General features: G+C 45.8%; 1 protein-coding gene across 1 annotated transcript in view; it reads right to left on the bottom strand.

Annotated features, from left to right (window-relative positions):
• The window catches only part of TTLL13 (tubulin tyrosine ligase like 13), a 609,087-nt gene that overhangs the window by 531,789 nt on the left and 52,026 nt on the right, over positions 1–25,272 (bottom strand). The window contains 1 exon segment of the mRNA XM_078683250.1: positions 9,334–9,715. Coding sequence (XP_078539376.1) covers positions 9,334–9,715 — 382 coding nt within the window.

Here is a 25,272-nt window from a genome sequence, read left to right as displayed (position 1 = left end):
TGCTTTTCCTCTTCTGTTAGCTCATAAGGTGGAACTTCGCTTTCTTCCTCTTTTTTCACAGACAGCTCCTCCTCTGGTTCAGTGGCGGTTTTTGGTGCTGCTGGTTCTCATTCTTCTTCATCTTCTTCCTTCTGTTGAGCCACAACCGGTGTTTGTGTTTCTTTTGTGTATGTTACAATTTCTTTAGGTGGGAAGTCAACTTGAGTGATTTTGGCCATTGCAAGTTTAACCTGCCCTCGTCTGGTTCCCACGGTGCCATCACCGGAGTCTTGACTTCCCGCCTCACTTGGAGTGCTCACAGATTTGGAAGATGGAGACGTAGGAGGAGGGACTAAAGAAGTGTCTGGTGTGATTCCCATGCTCTGAAGCAATGCTTCCGCTTCTTGTCTCTTTTTGTCAAGGTCAGACTCTTCTTGAACAGGAGGCGCTGGTTCTTTTTGTTGATCGGTCTCTCTCCTCCTCCTTTCTTCCTCCTTTCTTTTCTTCTCCTCGCGTATCTGAGCCAAGGACAGTGGACTCCTGCTCAGCCTCAGATGTAACTGACTCTCAATCCAAGCATACACATTCAGAACCCTTTGTGACATCATAGATGCATGCTGAGCAAGATATAACAAACACTAAAGTAGGACAGAGAAAGAGGAAAAGCAGGATGTAACACATCTCCCTTCTTAACAAAGTAAGAACACAAAACCGTTTGGAAAAGAAGAAGATAGAACATACAGCACATACACCGTAAAAATTACTGGACAAGTAAACAGAATGGGTTAAAATAAAATTTGAGCTCCTCTAAAAACATTAGAGTAACAAACTCCACAAGAATGGAAAATAATGGATTTGATAAATTAAATACATCTGTAAGACAAATCCACAAGAATGGAAAAAGATGGATTTGATAAATTAACTTCAGATCAAATTAAATACATCTGTAACACAAATCCACAAGAATGGAAAAAGATGGATTTGATACATAAATAAGAACTTCTCTACACGTTAGATCATTTAACTGATTGAAGAACCTCCCTCTCCTTAAAACATCAAACAATTTGAACACCTCTAAAATATTAGAGCACTTACGTGGTTCAATAAATAAGCAACCTATGACTCTTTAAAAATCAAACGATGTGAACACCTCTAAAATATCAGAGCACAAATGTGGTTCACATCCCAAAATAAAGCAACCATCCTCTCTTTAAAACATCAAATAATTTGAACACCTCTAAAATATTAGAGCACAAAAGTGGTTCAGAACCTAAAATAGAGCAACATGCAGCTCTTTTAACCTTGAACAAAATGAACACCTCTAACATAGTAGAGCACTAATGTGGTTCAGCAAAGCACTAAGCTTTTAAGGCTCATCCTCGGATGCAACCTCAAACACATTAAATCTAGAAGCACTATAACTCCTCACATAACACTCTTGAGGCTCATCCTCGGATGAAACCTAACACATTGACTCAGCAAAACAAGAACACCCTGTAAAATTAATCGAACATCAATGGCAGCACTATAAAATCAAATTGAAAGAAAGGAGCACCTCAAAATTGAGCCCAAATGTGGCCCCGTCAAAATACACATTCAATACATCCCAAAGCATGAATATTTGAATGAAAGTCACTGCAAACAAACATCAGAACAAACCTGCAATCAATAGAGTGAATGAGATAAAACTGAGCACCTCAACCAAAGTTGAGCATAAAAATGGCTCACTCCAATAAAGAAACTAACTCACCTGAAATTTGAATTTAAAACAACTGAGCACCTCAACCTTAGTTGAGCATAAAAATGGCTCACTCAAATAAACCAAACTAATTCACCACCGGAGTAAATAACTGACAACCTCCAAAACCAATACGCAGCAAATATATGAAACACCTGAACATGGTAAAAATCACAACATAAAATGTACATGCACATTCTTTTCCACAAAGCACATCTCAAACTGCACCATTTCCCTCACAAATAAATAAATTACAATAAAATGAATAAACACACTCCGGTGAGCGATCTCTCACCCGAGGTTGCCACAGAAGTTGAAATCACCGTTCTCCATAAGCCAGTAACAGCCTCCAATGTTCACGATAATCCACGGAATGGTTTTAACGTTTTAGTTATTGTCTGTCAGTTCCCTCTGTTGCAACATAACAATTATGTCAAATAATCCACGGAACGGCTTTAACGTTGTAGTTATTGTCTGTCAGTTCCCTCTGTTGCAACATAACAGTTATGTCCCAAAAACTGCTTGCATGTCGCTGCAGAAAGAACACTGTCTGCCAGTTCTTTCCTCTTCTGACAAAAAGATCGTTTCCTTAGTTCTTTCCTTTTCTGACAAAAAGATAATTTTTTCCACTTCTGGCAAAAGGATCGTTTCCATAGTAACGATCTACACTCCATTGCATTGATCCAATGTAAAATGATGTAATTACTAAAATGGTGGCACGCATACCACGTCGCACCGGGTGGTTCTCAGCACACCGCTGTTCAAAAACGTGAAGATGCAGCATAACAAACTCCCACTACGTCACAAGGAGCTGTGCAGCTAAGGTAGGCGTTGCGCGTTTCTCGCGCACTTCTTTTCCTTCACATTAAAGATGATTGTTAAGCATTTCTCGCGCACATTATATTGCTCAGTTAAAATTACATTGATTTGAAATAATATTAATTTGAGCAACTTACAATAACGTTGTTAAAGCCCACACTTGCTCTCCGCACGGCCTCATAAATCAATTGTGCGCAGTTCTTGAGGTAAAGGTACTGTCGTACAAATTGCTTACCGGTGTAAACTGGTCTCTCCACTTGACCTCAAACAGTAAAAAAATACTACTAACGGTGCCTTGTTCACAGTCTTGAACACCAGTCAATGATGTAGAAGCAATACAATAAGTCGATTCCTTAACAGCAGCAAAATGTTGCACATCCATTTCCACATGGTTGATAGCAGACGCCTTTTCCCTTTTAACACATGGATGATAGCAGACGCCTTTTCCTATTTAAACATGACAAACATCCAAGTCATGTATGTAAATTCTTTACAATTCAGGCCAATATAGTTTCAATCATGTAGCAAGAACTCATACACCCTGGGGAAAGAAGCTGTCCAGATCACTAGAGACACTGATGGGGTTTAACAGGGCGCTTTGCTTATTTTACCTTAAATTTTCAAGTTTCTTCAGTTGCAGTTGCAGTATTCTTAACTTCTTTAGTTGTAGTAATCCATAGTATCTGACTTTTCCTTCACGCATGGGTTTGTACCTCGTCGCCAAATTTGTAGCAATTAAAAGATGATCCTTGAATCCAGTTGATAGAAATAGATCTGATTTATTGAAGATTAGTTGATAATACAGAAATATGTAGGTTCAATAGTAATCCAATTAAAAACCCCACCAGGAGCAAATGGACTCCTGCTCAGCCTCAGATGTAACTGACTCTCAATCCAAGCATACACAATCAGAACCCTATGTGACATCATAGATGCATGCTGAGCAAGATATAACAAACACTAAAGTAGGACAGAGAAAGAGGAAAAGCAGGATGTAACACAGCAGTTCTAGCCATTTATCCCCATCTCCTATTGCAAGTGCTACGCTTCCAACAATGTTTCACCTTACAATACAGCTCCAACTTTATCTAGCAGTAAACTGGATTTTATTTTCAATTCTTTCGTAACGTGCTCACAGCAAATCGTCACTGACACTCATTGACATAGATTTCAGCTCTATAATATGAAGAACTGTTGCTCTTTTCTTTTCTTTGCTTTAAAACTTCTCCCAATTGTACTGCTATCCTAATTAAACTGCTGTTTGTCTTTTTAGGTTGTGCTTCCTACCTATGCTTTGGCACGTTTGATCAATCACAAATATAGAATTATCTTACATGTTCCCCTTTCCTACCACATTACTCCCTAATTGTGGCAATGTCGCCAACTTTGGATTTCAGTGTTTTCTCTTTTTCTCTGCACTGCCCTCAAAGACTGTAATTTCTTAGTGCCTTTTCATCTCTCTTCTCCAATCTTTCCAAACTAGCCTTCCAAGAACGTTCAACATGCTTTTCTGTTTTGTCTATGGTTCCTGGACCAATATGTTTCATCCAATTCTTCACTGTTTGCTTGTATTGACCTTAATAGGGGGACCAAGCACTCGCTGACCAAAGCGCTGGACCAACATCAGGGAACGATAACAGAGACATGATTACAAACATGTCTTTATCATTGTGGCCCTCTCATTGCAAACATTTCCTTGGCACACTACATCTCTAATGTATATGGCATTCCCATGAGAGCAAAGATTGCACGAAATCCTTCATGCTTCCACACCTTAAACCCTTTATGCTTCCCGTCCACATAATCTTTTATACTTAATAATGGTCTTTATTTGGCTTTCTTGTCTGAGAAGCAAGGAGGTGAAGTTGCTGGTACACTAAAGGTACAAGTACCTGGGAGGGCCTCTCCAGGATGGTGAAAGTCCAGCTTGGACTCAATGCCACACTTTCCTGGGCAAAGTCTAACCATTTTTTGATCTCTACTCTGTCACAAAGTTAATAAGAGCTACTTTGATCTTTATTAACAATGCAAGTTACCTCTAAAAGTACATAATTACATTTTAGCATACATGAGCAGAGTTAGTTCACTTTCCAGCCCGATACTAGACTGGCATAGACATAGGGTGAAATTATAGATGGAAATGACTAATGAACAGAACAAAGAAAATGCTGAATAATTGAATCAAAATGCTAGAGAAGCTCTGTGGGTCAATGATATTAGATACACATTAAGATTAATGCCGGTTTCAGGCTCCCAGATTGTTGTACACAGTGCCATTAGCAATGCTCCAGATGTCTCAGTTGTGTCTGGTGCCGATGCATTGAGAGATCCACATGACTGGTAAAGTGAAGACATTGCCTTAGGTCTGGGAAGGAAATGGCCACCAAACTTATTAATTCAGGGCATTGTTCCCTAAATCTCTATTGTAGGACAAGGTAAAAGTGTAATAAAGAAGTGGCAGTAGTGTGGCACAACTAAAAGAATCACCTGGCCTTGTAGTCACATATATTTAGGCTATCTGGTTTTAGGTTTTAACCTATAATAACTGATAAAACCTCACAGAAAGAAAAATAGCCATCACTGGTGTAAACATATAAATACTGGAAAAAACATCAGCCCCCTTTTCTAGTGAGTCAGTATTGATTGCAAGTGAATTGCCAAACACCCCAAGCGTTAAACATTCACCGCAAGATGTAGTGGCAGGTATATGTGAAAAGAATGTTCTCAGCAAGCATCTGAGATAGTGGTGAAAACATGACACTAGACGTTTGGTAAAAATGGAACGCATTGTCACTTGGGATGCAGCTGAAAAAAGTTCCCACCAAGCTCAATAAAGATTGGAGTGATATTGTTTGTATTTTGAGAAAATCCGTCGTGGGCCGTCACGCTTTGTTAAACCTTTGAAGCACGTGTGTTTTAGCAGCTTATCAAGGACTGCACATACGTCGCTTTGCGTTACGACAACCTTGGATATTAATATAATCTGTTATGCTATTTGTGTGAATAACCTGACGGACTTTGACGCTTTGGATACCCTATTTCTACTTGGAATATCTGCACTAGTTTATATACCATTATACTGGCCAGTTCCTCTTCCTTTTACATATTTGACTGCACAACTGTGAGAAAAACCATCTAGTATAAATGCCCTGACGAAGCTCCCATGGTTGGGGAGCGAAACGCGTTGGCTGTCCTGTGCACTTTGAAAATACGAAAATAAAAAGAAAAATATATTTTTGGATAAAAGACTTTGGTCATGTTGATTTACTTCAAGTTTGGTGCTGCCTCCACTATTCTTTGTATTTGCAGTAATTCAGCTACGTATGTAAAACAGTTGTATGATGGTCTGTCAAAATCGATACCTGAGCTGAAGTTCTCCCTGTAAGAGATCCTTGTCACTTGCCAGACGGCATGCTGAAAGCATCTTTACAATCTTCAGAGTTAATGAAGAATGCTATTGACTTTGTAGTCCATTCTGGTGCAGTAAAAATGTATTTGGACCTCATATACCCTGTGCACATGCTATCTATTCACATGTACTATCAGTGCAGAAAGCAAGCAATAATTCAAATTAAATTAAAATTCCATAAACACCGGAAAACACTGTTTCTGTTGTTTTAAATGGCACGAAAATGTGTAACCACTGATAACCACTGATTTTTAAAGGAATTGAAAAAACCTCACCAGAATTTACCAACAATAGAAACTAAAAACAGCGAAGCCTACATATATTGTAATTCAGACCTTCATAATAGAGGCCATGAACACAGTTGTATGCCTGAACATGAAAAACTGTAATGATGATACTGGGACTGGAATGATTCCTGCATGGTATAGGGGCGTGTTCCCCTGCCCTGAGCAACCGATTGTGTATATCTAGTATCCTGACTTTTTATTTTGCCACTGGCGTCACGCTAATCTAAGTGTATGAACAGAGGCCCAGGTCTGTCCCTGATAATGCAAGTTCCAGAACTTGTCCTATGACCTTTAGGGGTCACCAAGCGTATCCTTAGAATGGACAGAGGACTACTGCCCCTGTCTTGGGTGTAGTAAATAAAGCAGATGTTGCAGTGTAGCATGTTTTGGAGAGTGATACTGATAGCAACTGAGGAATGACCACACATGTTTATGAGGGATGCTGAGTGTGTAGCCTGTAGGGCCCTTTTTTGTAAAGTTCTGCTGTTTTGTGTGTGTGCAGACCATTGCAATGGCATCCTATGTGTATGTGTAGTGTGTATGTAACACATGCAAAGTAGTAAGAGTCTGTGAGTGAGTCTGAATACCGGAGCCCGTGGGATCCATTTTGGATACCCTTGGCTGCCCATGGCACAAGATGTAGGATGAGCACAACTTTCCCTGACAGTGGAAATGAACTGAGAAGGACACTTGAATGAGAACCACAACTAACCAGTTCTGAAGTTTGAGTCAGGGGATACACATATCCGGTCTAGAAAATGTGTAAAAATGAGGTTCTCAAACCATCCACTTTGTTCCAACTCCAGGCCCTTTATGACCATGGAAGGGACCACTCCAAAGGACTGCTTTGTGACTCGGGCTGGAGTCTGCCTACAGCCAGACACCAGCCTTGGGATGACAGGACATCACTTGAAGTCTGCACATTTTGCTGGAGGGCTGAGGATCTGCGTAGTGCTTATAAATCTGGCTACCTGCTATGAGTGGGACGGGGTCTGCCTGGGGCTCCAGGAAGAGAGACTGTCCAGGAGGAAAAGTCCATTGTATCCGTACAAGTGAGGAATATCCAGAGAAGGCTCACTACTTGAGAGTAAAGCTAGGAGTGACCTGGATGACAAAGGTTTCCCTTGGTTTCCCACAAAAGGATCCTGGCGGGATTCGGTTCAAGCATTCATGACCACTTTGAACCAATCAGGGTTGCATTGCCCCAGTAGGGACTACATCTGCTGTGGTGACTATGTATCCCGAATCAGGCCTGTAACTGCCAGCATCAGCCCGGTCAGGGCTGCATCTGTTGCGGTGACTGTCCTGGCCCGTTACAACTCCTATGGTGGCCGAGCCTCCCATGTTGGGCCCTGTACCTGCATTGACAGGTAGTAGTGTTCCCATAGGGAAACGTCCGCACAACTCTCCAAAGGATAATATTATTACATATACAATTTGTACACACTTATGGTCTGAATCACATAAGAATTTTTTTTGCAAAAAGGGTGCTAAAGAAACTCAGGGCACCTACTACCTCAAGGTGCTATTGGCATACACAAAAAGTATGTGTCACATAGGCTACAAGGGGTTGAGATTCTAATTACAGCACTCCTGATAGTTTCAATTATAACAGTCTGGGCATAAAGTACATAGGCCCTAGATATAGCACACTCTAGTTATCATAGAGGATACCGTAAGGGACAAAAAAACAAGATTCTATTTCGTGGGGGATTCCAGAGAAATTAAGTATAGTCCCGTTTTTGATTTCTTCAGTCTTTTCTTTATTGATATTCAAATTTCATAAAACAAGTTCTCCCAGCACGTAAATCGCCACACGTGTTTCGTCCCACACAAGGACTTCATCAAGGCATTCAATTTGATGACGGGGTAAATATCTGCAGTATAGAGTGAGGAATTTGTTCAGATCTGTCAACCAATCGCAACAACAATCAGGTACGAAAGGGCTATTGTACTACTCACTATGTACAAATAGTGTAACGTTTATACATCTCCTGTGGAATTATAGTCTAGGTTCACAGTCAACGGCTAAACAGTATTCATGATGTTAACGTTTTCGCAACCATGATAAGTTGCCTCGCAGAAAATTGAGTAGTAACGCTTCCACACAGGTCCGTCCCCGACGGGGACGGACCTGTGTCCTCTATGATAACTAGAGTGTGCTATATCTAGGGCCTATGTACTTTGTGCCCAGACTGTTATAATTGAAACTATCAGGAGTGCTGTAATTAGAATCTCAACCCCTTGTAGCCTGTACCTGCATTGGCCAAATAACCCAGTTGAGACTGACTCACATCCCGTGGTCAGACAGAGATGCACCAGCCAGGCCCGCACCAGTGCCATGGCTTACCAGTGAACTGAGACAGCCGGGTGCATGCACAGAGACGCAGGCTGCATTTTTACTCTTCAATGGTTCCTAAGATTGTCTTCCCTTGCCACACACCTCCATCTGCAGGAGGACAGAGAGACCGCCGTATCTACTCTGGAGAAACATGGGAGAGAATATTGCATTATCCACATTCACGCTAACTGCTTGTGGGTGGGGAATTGCACATATCAAGGTTACATTGGGGAATTGAACCAGGATCACAGTGCTGGGTACTGAATTGAAATTGTGTAATATTTTAGTATCATGGTGTGATGAAAAAGTATTTTTTAAAAGACAAGTACTGAGATGGGCACTGAATTTATTGTGTCTGTTGACTGAATGCCGAGTTCTGAGCTCGTGCACTCCAACACTATCTTCCTGAGAAGCCTGTGACTGCTCTCCCTTGCTAACCTAAGAGTCAAGTGCAGAAAAGGTTGTATTTAGCCCAGTTTGTAGAGCCATAGTAAGACGTGCCCCATGACACCATTGGAAAACAACCTCAACAACAATGGTTAAAGCCTAGTAACTCAGATCTGCCCCATTACCCCCTAAACAGGGTCTCACTGAGATTGCCACTGGCGTACTGCCGGCAGCTGAGCAATGTGTGCCTTGTCAGTAGTGGTTCACCATACATTAGTTAAAAACCCATTCAGTAATAGTGGAGTGGATAGAGAGCATGGAACACTGTACCTGAGAGTTTGAAGATAAAAAAGTCATAACCAAGTTTTAATACCTGCGTTTTTTCCTTTTTTTCTTTCTTCCTGCCTCAGTCTCTTCTGCAGCCTTTATAGGTTGTGGTACGAGCTCTGATGTTTCTGATTTTGGCATAGGTTCTCCAGTTGGACTATCTTCCTTAGGATGGTATTGTGCTTGTTGATCCATGATGGTTTCTGTGTTCCATTCTATCATCGCAATAGTGGGATCAGCCGTAGGCGGAGCTGCGGGATCTTGGTCGGGTTCTTCTGTACTTTCTGCTTCAGACTCACATTCGATCTCTTCTTCATCTTCCTCCTCCTCCTCCTCCTCCTCCTCCTCCTCTGCATCTTCTTCCTCCTCAAAATCACCCTCTGACCCATCGCCCTCTTCAGAGTCCTCATTCATGTTGTTTGACAGGTCTAATTAGTTTCAAAATAAATCACACCATTTCAAATCAGATAATTGAAAATTAAAGCAAGTGACAATGTAAAACCTTTAGAGGCAGTGATCAACAATATTTGAACTCTAAAACATGCATACTAAACCGTACAAAGAATGGCACACACTGGCAGCCCCTGTGATGTGAGCTAGTAATGGTAAATTTGGATGGTTCATTTTGATCACTGGCACGTGAACATTGAACAACACGCCTAATATATAGATAAACTCTGAAAGTAGATACTAGACAAGCTGTTAGTAAAGCATTACATTGTAACAACAACTATTGATAATGAATAAAAATAAGAGTCTTGGAGGTGATAAGTGAGCTATCCAAAAACTTCAAGTAAATAAGGATGATAAACAGGGATGCACACTGCTGAAGGATGATGCATAGAGGGATTGGCAAGGACTGCAGGTTTGCATTCGATATGTGAAATGATACTGTGTTAATCAAGCCAACAATTAAAATCATTCCCATTAAAAAATCATCATGGAAGTACAATTATTTATTGAAGATAGATATTGTAATGCTATGTGTGGACTAATGTGAACCTATGCAGTTGGTTTAATTTTAAAACACATTGTTACTGATTTATTGGTTGATTTATTTATCTCTCTTCTCCAATCTTTCCAAACTAGCCTTCCAAGAACGTTCAACATGCTTTTCTGTTTTGTCTATGGTTTCTGGACCAATATGTTTCATCCAATTCTTCACTGTTTGCTTGTATTGACCTTAATAGGGGGACCAAGCACTCTCTGAATAAAGCGCTGGACCAAAATCAGGGAAGGATAATGGAGACATGATCACAAAGCATGGCTTTATCAATGTGGCCCTCTCATTGCAAAAAATTCCTTGGCACACTACATCTCTAATGTATAGGGCATTCCCATGAGAACAAAGATTGCACGAAATCCTTCATGCTTCCACACCTTAAACCCTTTATTCTTTTCATCCACATAATCTTTTACACTTAATAATGGTCTTTATTTGGCTTTCTTGTCTGAGAAGCAAGGAGGTGAAGTTGCTGGTACACTAAAGGTACAAGTACCTGGGCGGGCCCCTCTAGGATGGTGAAAGTCCAGCTTGGACTCAAGGCCACACTTTCCTGGACAAAGGCTAACCATTACTTTTATTTTTTTATTTTTTATTTTAGCAGTGAAATAACAAACATGGCAGCAAGTTACATCATATTCGAGTCTGCTACGGTACCAGTAATACATTGACATTTCCGCACGTTCATATATACATAACCATGGAGAAATCAGTGTTAATCAATGTCATCTGAGCCAGTCTGTGGGGCATGTGGAGGCTCGCATTTGGTCCCCCTATACTCATTCCAGCATGTCCATATTTCTCTCCATTTTCGAGGGCATCCTCTCGCTACATACACAGTCTTTTCTTGCAGCATACACCAATCCATGTCGGTTTGCCAATCAATCAGTTTCGGTGGGTTGAGGGCACCCCATAATCTAGCAATGTTCCTTTTTGCCACCATCTGCCCAAGCGTCACCCATGTTCTTCCTTTTGGAGAGAGGTCCGTGGGCTCCCAGATGTTCAGGAGGCACCTCTTAGCCTCTGGGCGAATCTCCACCTCCCACACCTCCTGCATACATTGCACCACCCGTCTCCAGTACCTTTGTACCTTCGGGCACCCCCATATTATATGGAAAAAGGTGCCCGTACCCCCACATCCCCTCCTGCAGAGTCCGTCGCCTCCTCTCCCCATAATTTGTAATCTAGTACATGATATATATATCCTGTGCAGTATTTTCAGTTGGATTAGTCGCAGTCTAGCCGATATCGCCACCTCCCTAGGGGAGGCAAGAGCATACGACCATTCTTCGTCGTCAATCTCCAACCCGTCAGCGACCCATTTCTCTTTCAGGGGAAGGAGCGAGTCAGGGGGGTTATTAAGTAGTTTTTTGTATGTAAGAGAGATGGCGTGTTCTGTCATGTGTCCATCTAGTAATCTGTCTTCGAGTGGGGAAATCTGTGGCAGTGTAGTGTCCGGTGGAATATTCGCCTGCAGGGAATGTCGCACTTGCATGTATCTAAAGTATTCAGTTTGTGCAAGTTCATATGTTTCTTGTAAGTGGGCGAATGTATGGATCCCTTTGGGGCCCCAGATGTCTTTAATTTGTGAAATTCCGATTAGGTCCCAGTTACGGCACCCTTTAGAGTGCCCCAAGTTGCCCAGTTTCTCGGAGGCCCACTGTGGTGTGGCCATCGTGAGGACGTCCGACCATCCAAGTTTCTTCTGTGCAATGTGCCAAATCTGTACTGAGTGTCGTGTCGGTCCAGTGAGTTTGTGAGTGCCTGGCTTGGAGTAGAGTGCAATCTCATAATTCCCTCCCGGAAGCAACCATCTGTCCATCCCGTAAGCAGGGTCATTGGCGTCCCTATACATTCCCTGGTTAATCGCTGAGAGGTGTGCTGCCCAGTAATATTTACGGATGTCCGGTAGGGCTTTCCCACCGTCATACCACCCCAGCGTGAGTTTTCGCAACGCGATTCTAGGCGCTTCGGCCCAGAGGAGGTCGCGCTGTGCCGCCTCAATGGCCACAAAATACGTGTTGGGGACCAGGTCTGGGTAATTTTGTAGGGCGTACAAAAATCGTGGCAGCGCCATCATTTTAAAGAGGGCTGCTCGGCCCAGCAAGGACAATGGGAGTTTCTGCCAGGATTTGGCATCGCGTTGGAGCAGTCTCAGAGGTGGTAAGAGGTTTTTCTCATACAGCAGAGTCCTGTTAGTGGTAACGAAGACTCCCAGATACATGAAACGGTCCTCTGCCACTGTTATGGGACACGAGGCGGGGAGCCTCGGGGGGTCGCCATGGAGGACATAGAGGAGAGATTTGCTCCAATTGATGCGGAAGCCGGAGTTACGCCCGAAGCTGGCGAAGATATCAAGTGCCGCCTTTATAGATCTACGCGGTTTGGAGAGGTATAGAAGGATATCGTCGGCGTACAGGGAGATCTTGTCTTCCCATCCTTCCGCCCAGGCTATCCCTTTAAGGTATACATCCTGTCTTATCCAGGCGGCGAGTGGTTCAAGGGAAAGTGCGAATAGGAGGGGAGAAAGAGGGCAGCCTTGTCTAGTTCCTCTTTCCAGGGCAAATACCTCTGAGACCTTGTTGTTCACCAGTACCTGCGATAACGGTTCTGCATAGAGGAGACGGACCCAGGTTATAAAATTGGGTCCGAAGCCCAGTTTGCGAAGGACTGCAATCATGTAGGGCCACTCTAAGGCGTCAAACGCCATGGTAGCGTCAAGCAAGACCACCACCGCGTCTTCCCTCAACCTATGACGCTGCCCCAGTACCCCATGAAGCCGTCGGATGTTAAGTGCGGTGTTGCGATGGGGCAAGAACCCGGACTGGTCCGGATGGACCAGGGTAGTAAGGACAGATTGAAGCCGATTCGCGAGCGTTTTGGCTAGAATTTTTGGCTCTGCATTAAGCAGTGAGATTGGCCTATACGAGGCACAGAGTTCTTTAGGCTTTCCCTCTTTAGGTATCACAACTATGGTAGCTATACTTTGGTCTCGCGGCAACAGTCCCGTTTCTTTGCTTTTTTCGAACATGTGCTTGAGGTGTTTGCTCAGGACATCTGGTTTTAGCTTGTAAAGCTCTATAGGGAGGCCGTTCGGCCATAGGGCTTTACCCGGGCGAAGTTCTACTATGGCACGTTGGAGCTCGGCGTCAGTAAGCGGGCTCTCAAGGGCCTCCCGATCCCCATCCGAAAGGCAAGGCATTCGGACGTCCGTCAGGAGGTCTACCGAGTCCTCCTCTGGACGGTCTGACTCACGGCTGTAGACTTGTTTGTAGTGCCTAGCGAATTCTGCCACTATCTCCCGGGGCTCAGTGACTACGGTACCGGATGTCGTGTGTATTTCCGGCCCTACATTCCTGGCCCGCTGCTTTTTATCAAGCCACGCTATAAGTTTTCCGGCTTTATCGCCCTGGTCGTATAGCCTACCCATCTTGTGTTGTGTCACCTTTTGGGCCTCCCGGGTTACCAATTCTTTATATTCCGCTGTTTTTAGCTGCAGTCTATGTCGCAACCCTGTGGTCCTACTGTCCCTTGCTTCCCTTTCCAGTTCGCCAAGATCCGCTTCAACTGAGGCGCCCTCCTTTTGTTTTTCGTTCCGCACACCTGAGATGGTCGATAGTGCCTCTCCTCTGATCACGGTCTTAAAGGCCTCCCACAGTGTGGTAGGGGAATCAACCGATCCCTCATTACTTTCGAAATACTGGGTAATGGACTTGGTTAGCTTCTTCCTAATGTCTCCGTTTTTTAAATGCCAGGCATTTATTGGTGCGATGCAGCCCTCCCAGCGGGTCCCGAATGTTATGTGTGTAAAGACCGGCGAGTAGTCCGAAATGCCACGGGTTAGGTGTGTAGCTTCTTGTACTGTTGTGTCGGGCTGTAGCAGAGTGAGGATGTAGTCAAGGCGGGAGAAGGAATGATGTGGCCCAGAGAAGAAAGTGAAGTGGCTATCTGTGGGGTGAAGCAGGCGCCATACGTCTGTTAGCCCGAAGGCTTCAAGGAAGTCAGACAGCCATTCCTGCACCTGAGGTATGTCCCTGGGAGGTCGTCTGTCCAGGGACCCTGACACCACTGCGTTATAGTCGCCCCCCATAACCAGTTGTCCGTCTGGGAGGGAAAGAAGCAATTTGCCCAGGTCTGTGTAAGCTTGAGTTTGGAGGCCCGGCGGGACATATACTGAAAGGAGGTTCAGCGTGTAACCCTCCTACCTTCCGGACACTGCTGCAAATCGGCTCTGCGGGTCTGACTCAGTATGTTCTATGTGGAGGGGCAGTGAGCGACGCACCAGGATCCCCACACCCCTCGAGCCGGATGTGAAGCCTGAATGGGCTGCAAGAGTGTATCCCCATCTGTTGAGGGCCTGACATGTGTTCCCCATTAGGTGCGTTTCTTGCAGCATGACTGCGTCCGGCTGGTATCGTTTAATGAACTGCAAGACTATTGTGCGTTTAAGTCTGTCTCCTAACCCGTTGACATTCCTGCTCAGAACTTTAAGACTTTTCTCCCATCTCCTAGCCATAGCCATTGCTGTGCGAGATTACTTGTCCCTGTACACTGGCATCACCACCGACTCTGTATTCGCGTGCCATGCAACCCTGCCCACCCTCCACTCGGCATTTACATTCAATACAAACGGTCATTTTTGGAGCAGATATGTGTCTACCCCTTCCCCCTCAACTTCCAACATCTTCCTCGCCCCCCCCCCTGTACAACAAATCCCCCCACCCTGCTCCCTGCTCCGCGGGTTTCTAACTACCCACCACCCCAATTAACAGAGCACCTGTCGCCCAACCCTGCCCCGGAGAGTGAGACCCCCTCCGAGGAAACTCTGTGTGGGAAAACAAGGGCCGGCACCGTCCCCGGCCGCCACACCCGTAGTGTCCCAGAAAGTTGAAACCCTCAGGTCATAGTGCTTTTAAGGCTTTTAAGAAGTCTAGGAGTCCTCGGGCAAACATGTGTGCCACCCAGCTGTACCGCCCCAGACATTCCCTAAAATATTTGTGTGTACGTTACTGTTCGATGGATTCTAATGCGAATGTACATAACATCATCGCGCTGTGTTGTCTCGGGCTCAGTCCCAACGGGGACTATTCGATCTGGAACGTCAGGAACGCTGGCTCTGCTCGTCTCCATCCGATCGGCTCTTTGCAGACCCAGGGGAGGGTACCCTGGTCTTCCGCCAAGTGCCGCCATCTTGCCTCGCCTGTGCCTCCAGCTCCGTCGTGTCCAACCATTCCTGTACTGCTGTTGGCGATGTGAAAAAGAGGGATTTGCCTCCTGCAATAATTTTCAGCTTCGCTGGGAAAAACATCATATATCTAAGGCCACGTTCTCGGAGCGCCGCCTTAACCCCTTGGAAGGAGCGCCGCTCCTGCTGGACCTGAAGCGTGAAGTCTGGAAAGAATCGGACTGTAGCCCCTTCATATTGCAGGTCTCCTTGTTGTCTAGCAACCTGGAGGATTGCATCCCGATCCCGATAGTTGAGTACTTTAGCAATAATTGTTCTCGGTGGGGCCCCTGGTTTAGGTTTCGGGATTGGGGCTCGGTGAGCCCGTCCGATGTTGAAGATCTTTGATAGTCTCTTAGGCTTCAGGTGGCGGAGGACCAGGTCTTCGAGGAAAAGCTCCATACTATCTCCCTCCAATCCTTCCGGTACACCTACCACGCGTATGTTGCTCCTCCGGGCCCTCCCTTCCTGGTCCTCGAGCTTCAAGGCCATCTGCCGATGTTGGTGAACGAGCTCGTTAACCCTGCCCTCCAGCCGTTCTTCAGAGGCCTGCAACGCCTTGATGTCCGCCTCTTTGGTCTTGGATCTGTCTGTGGTTTTTCCCAGGTCTGCGCGCAGCAGGTTCACCTCGATCGAGATTTTGTCCATTTTTGTCTCGAGGTTGGTGCCGAGGGTCTGGATTGCAGTCATTATTGAGGTCAGGGAGGGTTCTGCCTGGTCTTTGCCATCCTTCGCCGCCCCACCAGGCTGCGATTGCGTTATGGGCACTGCGTATTGATCGAGTTTATTAGTTTGGGTCACTGTCCCCCCTTTGGGCTGCATGTCCGACCAGGGCGCTTCCGAGTCCGGTGGTGGCGCCGCCTTTTCGTAGCAGTAGCAATCTATGGGTCAGCGCCGTTGCAGGTCCTGCTCTTCAGTGTGGCCAGCAGCCGCCGTCGCCAATAGCCGAGGTCTGCCCACGGATGATTTGCGGCACTTAGTATTGCCTAGGCGGTGTCAGCAGCCCCTCGCTCGTCACTCACTATGGTCGCTGTCGCCTCGCTTCAGCAGAGGGTTCTCTGTGGCTTTTCCTTTTGGCGAGGTATAGCACCATGTGCTGGAGTCGGCCTCTGGTTGCGGGGCAGTTATGGCCGATCCCACCTCAGGGTCTGCCGTGGCCTAGCCCGTCCTTCCCCCGCGCCAGGGTGATGGGTTATCGGGGCAACCGTACTCACGCAGTAGGTCCCGGGGGGGCTGCGCCGGATCGTTGCGCCCTATCCGCGTCGCTGGGTCCTCAGTAGCTGTCCGCGCCCCCAGCCGGTTCCTCTCCAGGCTCTTCAGGCCGCAGCCCCTGCACAGCGCTTCAAGCGCGGCCACACCCTCTGCCGATTTCGCGCCACACGGGCCTCGCCCGCGCCGCAGGCCGCAGACCGGGGCCTCGATTTGGGCAGCAGGCGGCGCTGGGGCTCCAGGGCTCGATCCTCGGCCAGCCGCCGAGAATCCCGACCACGGTGCGGCGCGTCCCAAGGGTCCTGGGACTCCGCTCCAACGCTCAGCTGTGGCACCGCGCCTGAGGGAGTTGGGGCGCCGATGACAGTGCGCTCCAGCGAGGATAAAAGTCCGGATTTTGAGGGGACAACAGCGGTCCCGGCGTCGCTCGGGCTTTAGGCGGCCATTGTCAACGGCGCCTGGCCACGCCCCCCCCCGTCTAACCATTATTTGATCTCTACTCTGTCACAAAGTTAATAACAGGTACTTTGATCTTTATTAACAATGCAAGTTACCTCTAAAAGTAAATCATTAAATTTTAGCATAAATGAGCAGAGTTAGTTCACTTTCCAGCCCGATACTAGACTGGCATAGACATAGGGTGACATTATAGATGGAAATGACTAATGAACAGAACAAAGAAAATGCTGAATATTTGAATCAAAATGCTGGAGAAGCTCTGTGAGTCAATGATATTAGATACACATTAAGATTAATGTCGGTTTCAGGCTCCCAGATTGTTGTACACAGTGCCATTAGCAATGCTCCAGATGTCTCAGTTGTGTCTGGTGCCAATGCATTGAGAGATCCACATGACTGGTAAAGTGAAGACATTGCCTTAGGTCTGGGAAGGAAATGGCCACCAAACTTATTAATTCAGGGCATTGTTCCGTAAATCTCTATTGTAGGACAAGGTAAAAGTGTAATAAAGAAGTGGCAGTATTGTGGCTACAACTAAAAGAATCACCTGGTCTTGTAGTCACATATGTTTAGGCTATCTGGTTTTAGGTTTTAACCTATAATAACTGATAAAACCTCACCGAAAGAAAAATAGACATCACTGGTGTAAACATATAAACACTGGAAAAAACATCAGCCCCCTTTTCTAGTGAGTCAGTATTGATTGCAAGTGAATTGCCAAACACCCCAATAATCGTTTTTTATAGCGCTTATGCATTAATGAAAGTGTAACCCCTTTATAGGGAACATAAGTTAGAAAACATTTACATTGTCAGACTTGACATTTTTGGACTAGTATTCCCTCAAACCTTCCTGCCTTCCCTCCTCCTGTTTTGCCAAAATCATTTCTGTTTGCATTAGGACTCTGCGCACTACATCTCAGCTAACCACCGTTAAACTGCTTGTGCTCTCTCCTTCAAATGTGGTCAAATTTGACTTCACCTAATTGACACATTTAATTTGCTTGCATTTTCCTATTAAATGGTACTAACTGTACCCATGGCCTGTAAATATAATGCAACTAGTGAGCTGCAGCACCAATTGTAGCCACCCACTAGAGTGGCCTTTTAAAACATGTCTCAGGTCTGCTAGTGCAGCCCGTAGAGCATGTTAAAACTGCTATCTCAACCTTGCAAAATAAACCTTTTTGACAGGTCTAAACCTAATACTCATATGTCACCCCAAAGGTACGCCCTAACCACCCAGATGGCATGGTGCATGGTATTTAAAAGGTAGGACATAAATGTTTATAAATGTCTTGACAAAGAAAAGCTCCTTCAGTTGTTTTTCAATATTGTAAGGCCTGCCATTGACTAATGCTGGGTTACCTTATTACCTTGAATATGAGCTAACTTTAGATTGGAAGTAGATAGAAATATACTATTTACACTCAAATAAATTATAATTTGATATCCCCTTAAATGATAAAGTCAGATTTTAAGTTAGAATTCTGAAAATGCCACTTTTAGAAAGTTTGCATTTTCTTGCCTAAACCATTTGTACCTTTGCCATTGCCCTGATTATTATGATTGTGAATGGCTCTGTTACTGAGGTTTGTGACAGTAACACAAAAGGGACTTCAGTGTGGGCAGGATGGCCAATCCTGGCCAGGTAACTGGGCCCCACTTGAACTAGAAAGTAATCTGCCTTCTGCACACACAGAGGAATCTGACCCCAGGTCTGCCCTGCCTTTGGTCACCCCTGGACAGTCTGCAGCCTTGAAAGGGGACGAGAGAGCACTTGCCAGAACCAGATATGGGAGTAGAACAGGAAAACCTTCCCCCCCCTCACACTGCCCAAAGGCTGGCACCAGGTATAAATATCCGACTTCCGTAGCGCTGCTAGACCTGTGAAAGTTACACAAGAACAACTGCATTGCTGCTTGAAGTACTGCCTTACTGTCTGAGAAGGATAATTGGAACTGCTTGCCTTCATCCCAAGCTAACCAGAGTGACACCAGTTGGCTGACCTCATGTGTGAGCTACAGGAACAAATCAAGCTTCACTGCAACTGCTCAACTAACCTGCTGTAACTGGGTGAGAAGTTGGCCTGGTATATGTTGTCCACTAATTAAAGTGGGCACCTTGCACCAGTCCCTTATTGTGATTGAAGAGGTCAAAGATAACCTTAGAAAGGTATCCAAGTGGTAGCTGAGGAGAGGAGCCCTGAGGCTTAGTCTTGAAGGAATATCAAGCAGCTTGTTTTATCAGAATGCAATCTGATAGTATTGTTTAAATGAAAGGAGAACCACCACACATAGTATAACACTGTCTAGTATGACACAGTATCTCCTACAGTGAGATAATCACAAAGCACACAATACTTAAGCACAGAAATGACAGTAAGTAGCATTAATACACAGTCTGCCCCGGGGGGGGGACCAAACTGTATACTAAGTAATTGGTATAAGAACCACGACTTGAGTGAGGACCATGTTGAGAGGACGTAGAATTGCTAGGACCCCATGGAACCACCCAAGGTGAGTGAGTAGGGACCCCACGGAGGACTGGTGCAGTGTGAGAACACGACCGCTTGCTCCATACAACTCTATGGGAAAGTCGTGGTTGAAGTTTTAGAGATTAACCACTTCCATGCTAATGACAAGGTCAGCTCGTCATGCAGTTTACTGTAGCTGTGCTTATGACGAGTTGACCTTGTCATGAACAATGGGAATTGATGATGTTTAGCACCCAGCGGGAATTGCCTTAGCAGGCAAGGTGTTAAGGACTCTTCCCAGTGGACTTCGAAGAAACCCTGTGGAAGACAGAAGGTTGGAGAGGCACCCCACCCTTGGATACCGAAGTACCCAAGTTTTCTATCCTAGGGAAGCTGGATGCATAGGAGTGAAGTGACGTTGAAAACCGCAAACGAACCCGATGGAGGACTTCGAGAAAGTGCCGCTGCTGGAAGGAAGAGGAATGTCCGGTGGAATCCAAATGTGTTTGCTGAAGAGTACCTAAAAGCAGAGGGGACAGTGTCTGGGTCACTTAGGAGTGACCAGGGGCTCCGTAGATGAATGCCCACCGATATAGGGTGCTTCAGGTTAGTTGACGGTGCTCTTGACTCTGCAGCTGCGGGGACCAGGCGACATTGAAGATGACCATGAGCCGGATGCAAGCTGTCCCATGAAGGTTGTCGAGTGCTATGGGGTTGGTGTACGGCGGGATTACCAACTAGCCTTGGCACCAGCAACCCAAGCAGAAAGTCAAGATAATGTACGATTCTGATCAGCAAGGTCCAGCACAACAAGGGAAGTCAGGCAGGCCTGGAGCAACCAGGGGAGCCCAAGAAAAGCAAAGTTGACCTTCAAATGGACCCAGAGGCCAGAGGCACAAGAGTAGCAAGAGGACCTCTAGCAGTTTCACCACACAACAGGCCACGGAGCACTTGGTGCGAGGAGGTTGAAAATCTTGGTAGGAAATGGTGCCAGAGGTTGGGGCTACACAGAGCCCAATGCACTTGTTAAGGAAATGCCAATAAGCACAGGCACTTGCAAATGAACACGTGCACAGGGGTTTGGGTATTGCAGCCCCCACCAGAGATACTGGCCTCAAACTCGGTAAGACGGTAGCTTGGGCCTTGAGGGACAAAGAAACTCACCTCCTGTGCTGCTGGACCCTTTGGAGTCCGTAGGAGCTCGGGATCAGTAGACCGGTCATCAGTGTTGAGATGCCTGCGAATGCAGGGGAGTGACTCCTTCACTCCAAGGGAGATTATCTTTAGTTGTCCTTGATGCTCCACAGGTCCTGCATGGATCCTGTATGGTGTACGGGCACGGGTAATGCAGCAGACTGAGAGGGAGAAGAAGTCAGGCACAAACGAAGACCAGTGGAGTCCAGAGTGTCCAGACGGTCAAAGTGCAGGGGTTTCTTGTTCAGAATCTTGTCCACGACGAATCTAAGATCCTACAGCCAGGTAAGCCCCTACGTACCCATGGGAGAGGGTTGTCAAGATTCAGGGGATCCTCCCAGGGGGAGGTTACTCCCATGTTTTTTGTCCAGTTTTGCACCAGAGCGGCAGCCAACGGCTCTCAGGACTGGGTTGAACTGAACAATGCACAGGGACACCAAATGTGCCCCTCGTGCAGACTGTCACACCTCCCTGGGACAGGATGCCTATTGTTCTGCCTTCCCCAGCTCGAGCTTGGCTCAGCAGCAGGAGGTTAGAAATGTGTCTCTGGTAGGCATCAGCCATTTTGTGCTGTCCGGTACTAGAAGGCTGGTACAGGGAACACCAGGGGCCCCATTAAGCTCGCTTCTGAGGGGTGGAATCATACCTTCCACATCGGTTACCAGTGTGGGGGTATGATTCCAACATGTTTGACACCAAACATAGTAGGTTTAGTTTCAGCCGTTTTAGAGTTGGTCATCACGCTGTCGCGTAATGCCCCTCTATAAGTCATATATGGCTGCTTCACTGACAACCCGGGAGAATGGACTCCATAGGCTGCAGGGGTGTTCTGCTCATGCAGTGTCAACCTCTCACTTAGAACCAAGCACCCTGCCTTCAGGATTGTAAAGGCCTGCTACAGGGGTGATTTATAGGTTTTAAGTGCAGTGACCCTTAAATATAGTACACCTATATCTTAAGTAAGTGGTGCATGCACCACCTTACACAGGCTGCAATTGTAGGCCTGTAATTCCATTTTGCATGGCCTTTCATGGGTGTCATAATACATGCTTCAGCCCAAGGGAGGCCTCTGGGGTACCGATGTCCTGGGTGCATGGATACCATATAGAATGGACTGACAAGGGTACCTTAGTCTCCAATCTGGAGTGTACCTAAGTACATAACACAACAGTTTTAGGAGAAAGCAAAATAGCCTGGGGTCCTGATTAGCAGGATCCCAGTCAGACTAGTCAAAAACAGTATTACATTTAGCACAAAGTGGGGATAACCATGAGAAGCAGATCCTACTTTCCTACAAACTGGACCTGCAACTGGACCTGTCTTAGCCCTGCTGGCCTTGGCTGGAGTGAGTCCATGATCTGCAAGAGGTGCCTCCCTGGGTCCTGGGCTCTTGCCTGCAATCAGAGTGTACTCCTCACAAAGAAAAGGTGAGAATTCAGAAGTTTGGGCTCCTCGTGGCCACGAACGAGCCTGTTCACACCAAACCATAGCTGCCTGAGATAACTGCCAACGCAAAGGTCCGGTGAACCTTATTCTACACTCTGACAACAAAATTTAGCGGTGACGAGTAACACGAGGCCTGCACTTCGCGCTACAGCAACAACAGCCCGAGACGACCACCAACGTGAAGCTACATCAATGACCGTCCATCACACTCGACCGACTCTTCGCACTACATCGAGGACCTTCCACAAAGCTTCAGCTGTTCCTCATGGCCTCCTCCAATGAGAATGGAACTCTCTGTACTGGACTTATAAGGTAACTATTTAGTGGGGCTGATCTGGTTGCTAATCTGACCGGGGCTCCATCATAGCCAGCCTGAACTTGTGACTTTCCCTGATCTAGGGTGACCAGATGACAGTAAGTGGTGCTTTGTGCTTTAAGGCACTATTTTTATGAAAAACTTTAACTCTGCATATCTCTGGTTCTACCAACTGAATTTTGAAAGTAATTGAAAGCAACAGGAGCCGCAACACAATCCCACCACGCTGCAGAAGCCGCGAACAGCAATTGAAAGCGGCAGGAGCCGCTAAACATTTCCACAACGCGGCAGAAGCTGCGAACACGAATTCACAGTGGCAGGTGCCGCTAAACCTTCCCCTAATACGGCAGAAGCCCCAAAGAGTATTCAACTGCTGAGCCACAAACAATCTGGCAAATTACTGGTTTTTTTTTGTCAGCTCTGATTCCCGGCTGCGCTGCTCTACGCTGCTCAACGCTTACGCTGTCCTATGTGACCACGTGACCGGCATTCTCGGGCCAGATCGGGTTGTGGAGTGAGAACGGCGGAGGAGCATGGAAGACTTTCAAAAAAAGAACGCCAAACGCCGTGATTTTTCGAGGAGGTACTGCGCGGGGCGCAAAAAAACAAACAACCAGTTGTACACAGTGCGGGGGGGAGGGGCATGAAGCCCTGGACTCTGCTTCGGAAATAGCAGTCAACCAGCGTGCAGCAAGCAGCTCGCAGTCGAGGAACAGAGGTGAATGTAATTACAGAGTGGGAGGATTAAGGAAATACCGGCAACTAAAATTTTGTGGGGGTATAAAAAGAGACGATGGAGTTCTGATACTAAGGTCTTAGTAAGTTCTTATTAAGCTGGATAGGGCATTAAAGGTGATGGCCCTTGGGAGAACAAGAGCTCGGAAGGGCATTCTAAAAAAGAAGAAACAAAATCCAGATCTTAGTATGTCAGAAGGAGAAGTTATGGACTTGGAAGAAAGGAGAAAAGAGTTGGCCAAGGGGGTTATAAAAGGTATAGATGGCAAGATACCGGCACGTAAAAAAGTCACACTGAAGGAGCAAAAATCCCCGGATACAATACCGCAACAGCCTGCCCAAGGAGGGAAAAGGACAGTCCCTCAGCTACTAAATCAATTAAAGACTTTGTGGGAAAATATTATAAAGGAAAGTGCTTGAAGGAAGGGGAAATAAGTGCGGATATAAATCTCCCAATCTCAGCAAATACGGTAGACTTAACTTCAGTCAATACCGTTTCTACAGGACAAGATTCACAGGTCCTGTTCGACCTTAACCTCTCTGGAGCGTCACTGGACCCAAGACTGTCCTCATCCCCAAGACTTTTTGCCTCGCCAAATGCGTCGCCAAGTGTCCATGAGATAGGAAGGAAGGAGGAGGAACGGGGGATAGAAGCAGAGGAGTATTTAAGTAATAACCTCTCTTCAAAAGAACATCGGGATGAGAGGGAGAAGGATGGAGTGGAAACCTATCAGGATAAAATAACCGATTCCACCGGATCATCTGTGTCCAATTTAGAGGTCACAGGGTCTTCTAGTGCTTCAATGTTGGATGTGATGATGATACTGCAAAATATTTTGCAAGGTTTACTAGAGGTAACAGTATTAAACAATGAAGCCCTAAAGGCTCAAAGGGCCCAGTTTAATACTATGATAGGTGAGTTAAAACAAATTAAAGATCTAATGCCTTCTATGGTTAGACCGGTTGGGAAAGAACTTCGTGAGGGGGGTAGACAGCTGCCCAAGATACCGATAGAGAAGTCCGAACCTAGCGTGTACGTCTCAAGATATCCAATGATAATTAAAAAAAAGGAGTGAGATGAGGGGATTTAAACTACGTAACCCACGTCCACGAGTGTGGGAGGGTAAGAAAAAAATGAGATGTACCCAACCTCCTACACAGCAGAGATCAATAAAGGAAGTTTCTGAGAAAGAACAAGATGGCGAAAAAGAGTCGGTAAGGTTTGCCCTGACAATGGAAAATAAGCAAGGTAAAGGAACTGCCTATGACAAGCCCGAGACGGTAGGCAGAAGCAAAAAAGGCATAAGAAACCCTAAGAACAAGAAACTTACAGCCTGATTCATGTACATGCCGTTTTGCGTGTCCCTAATAGCGAATCATAGCGATTCGCTTTTGAGGACACGCAAAACGGCATTCATGTAGGAATTGCTACTTAAATAGCGATTCCTACATGTTCTTTATTTGCGAGTAGCAATTTGCTACTCGCAAATACTCCCCATTCATTCCTATGGGCCAAGAGGCCCATAGGAATGAATGGGGATTTGCGAGTAGCAATTTGCTACTCGCAACTAAGATAGCGATTTTAAGGGTGCCAGGGGTGTCCAAAGGACGCCCTGTAGCACCCCTAAAATGCACTTTTGGACAGGTGTTGCGCACACACATGTCCAAAGGACATGTGTGTGTGCTACATGCAACTTTGAAAAATGCTTTTAAAAGCATTTTTCTGAGTTTTTGCTATTTACCGACAGGTCTGACCTGTCGGTAAATAGCGGCCCCAAAAGTCCAAAATCGCTATTTTGTTTTGTGTCATGAATAGCATTTGAGGAATCTCTATTAGAGATTCCTTAAATGCCATTCCACGCAAATATGCGAATTCTTACATAGCGATTTTTGCATTTGGTATCATGAATACCAAATGCAAAAA

The sequence above is a fragment of the Lissotriton helveticus genome, chromosome 3_1 (assembly GCF_964261635.1).
Source record: "Lissotriton helveticus chromosome 3_1, aLisHel1.1, whole genome shotgun sequence".
NCBI classification, from domain to species: Eukaryota; Metazoa; Chordata; class Amphibia; order Caudata; family Salamandridae; genus Lissotriton; species Lissotriton helveticus.
The sequence above is the reverse complement of the archived record's forward strand: the minus strand, read 5'-3'. Positions and strand labels throughout refer to the sequence as shown.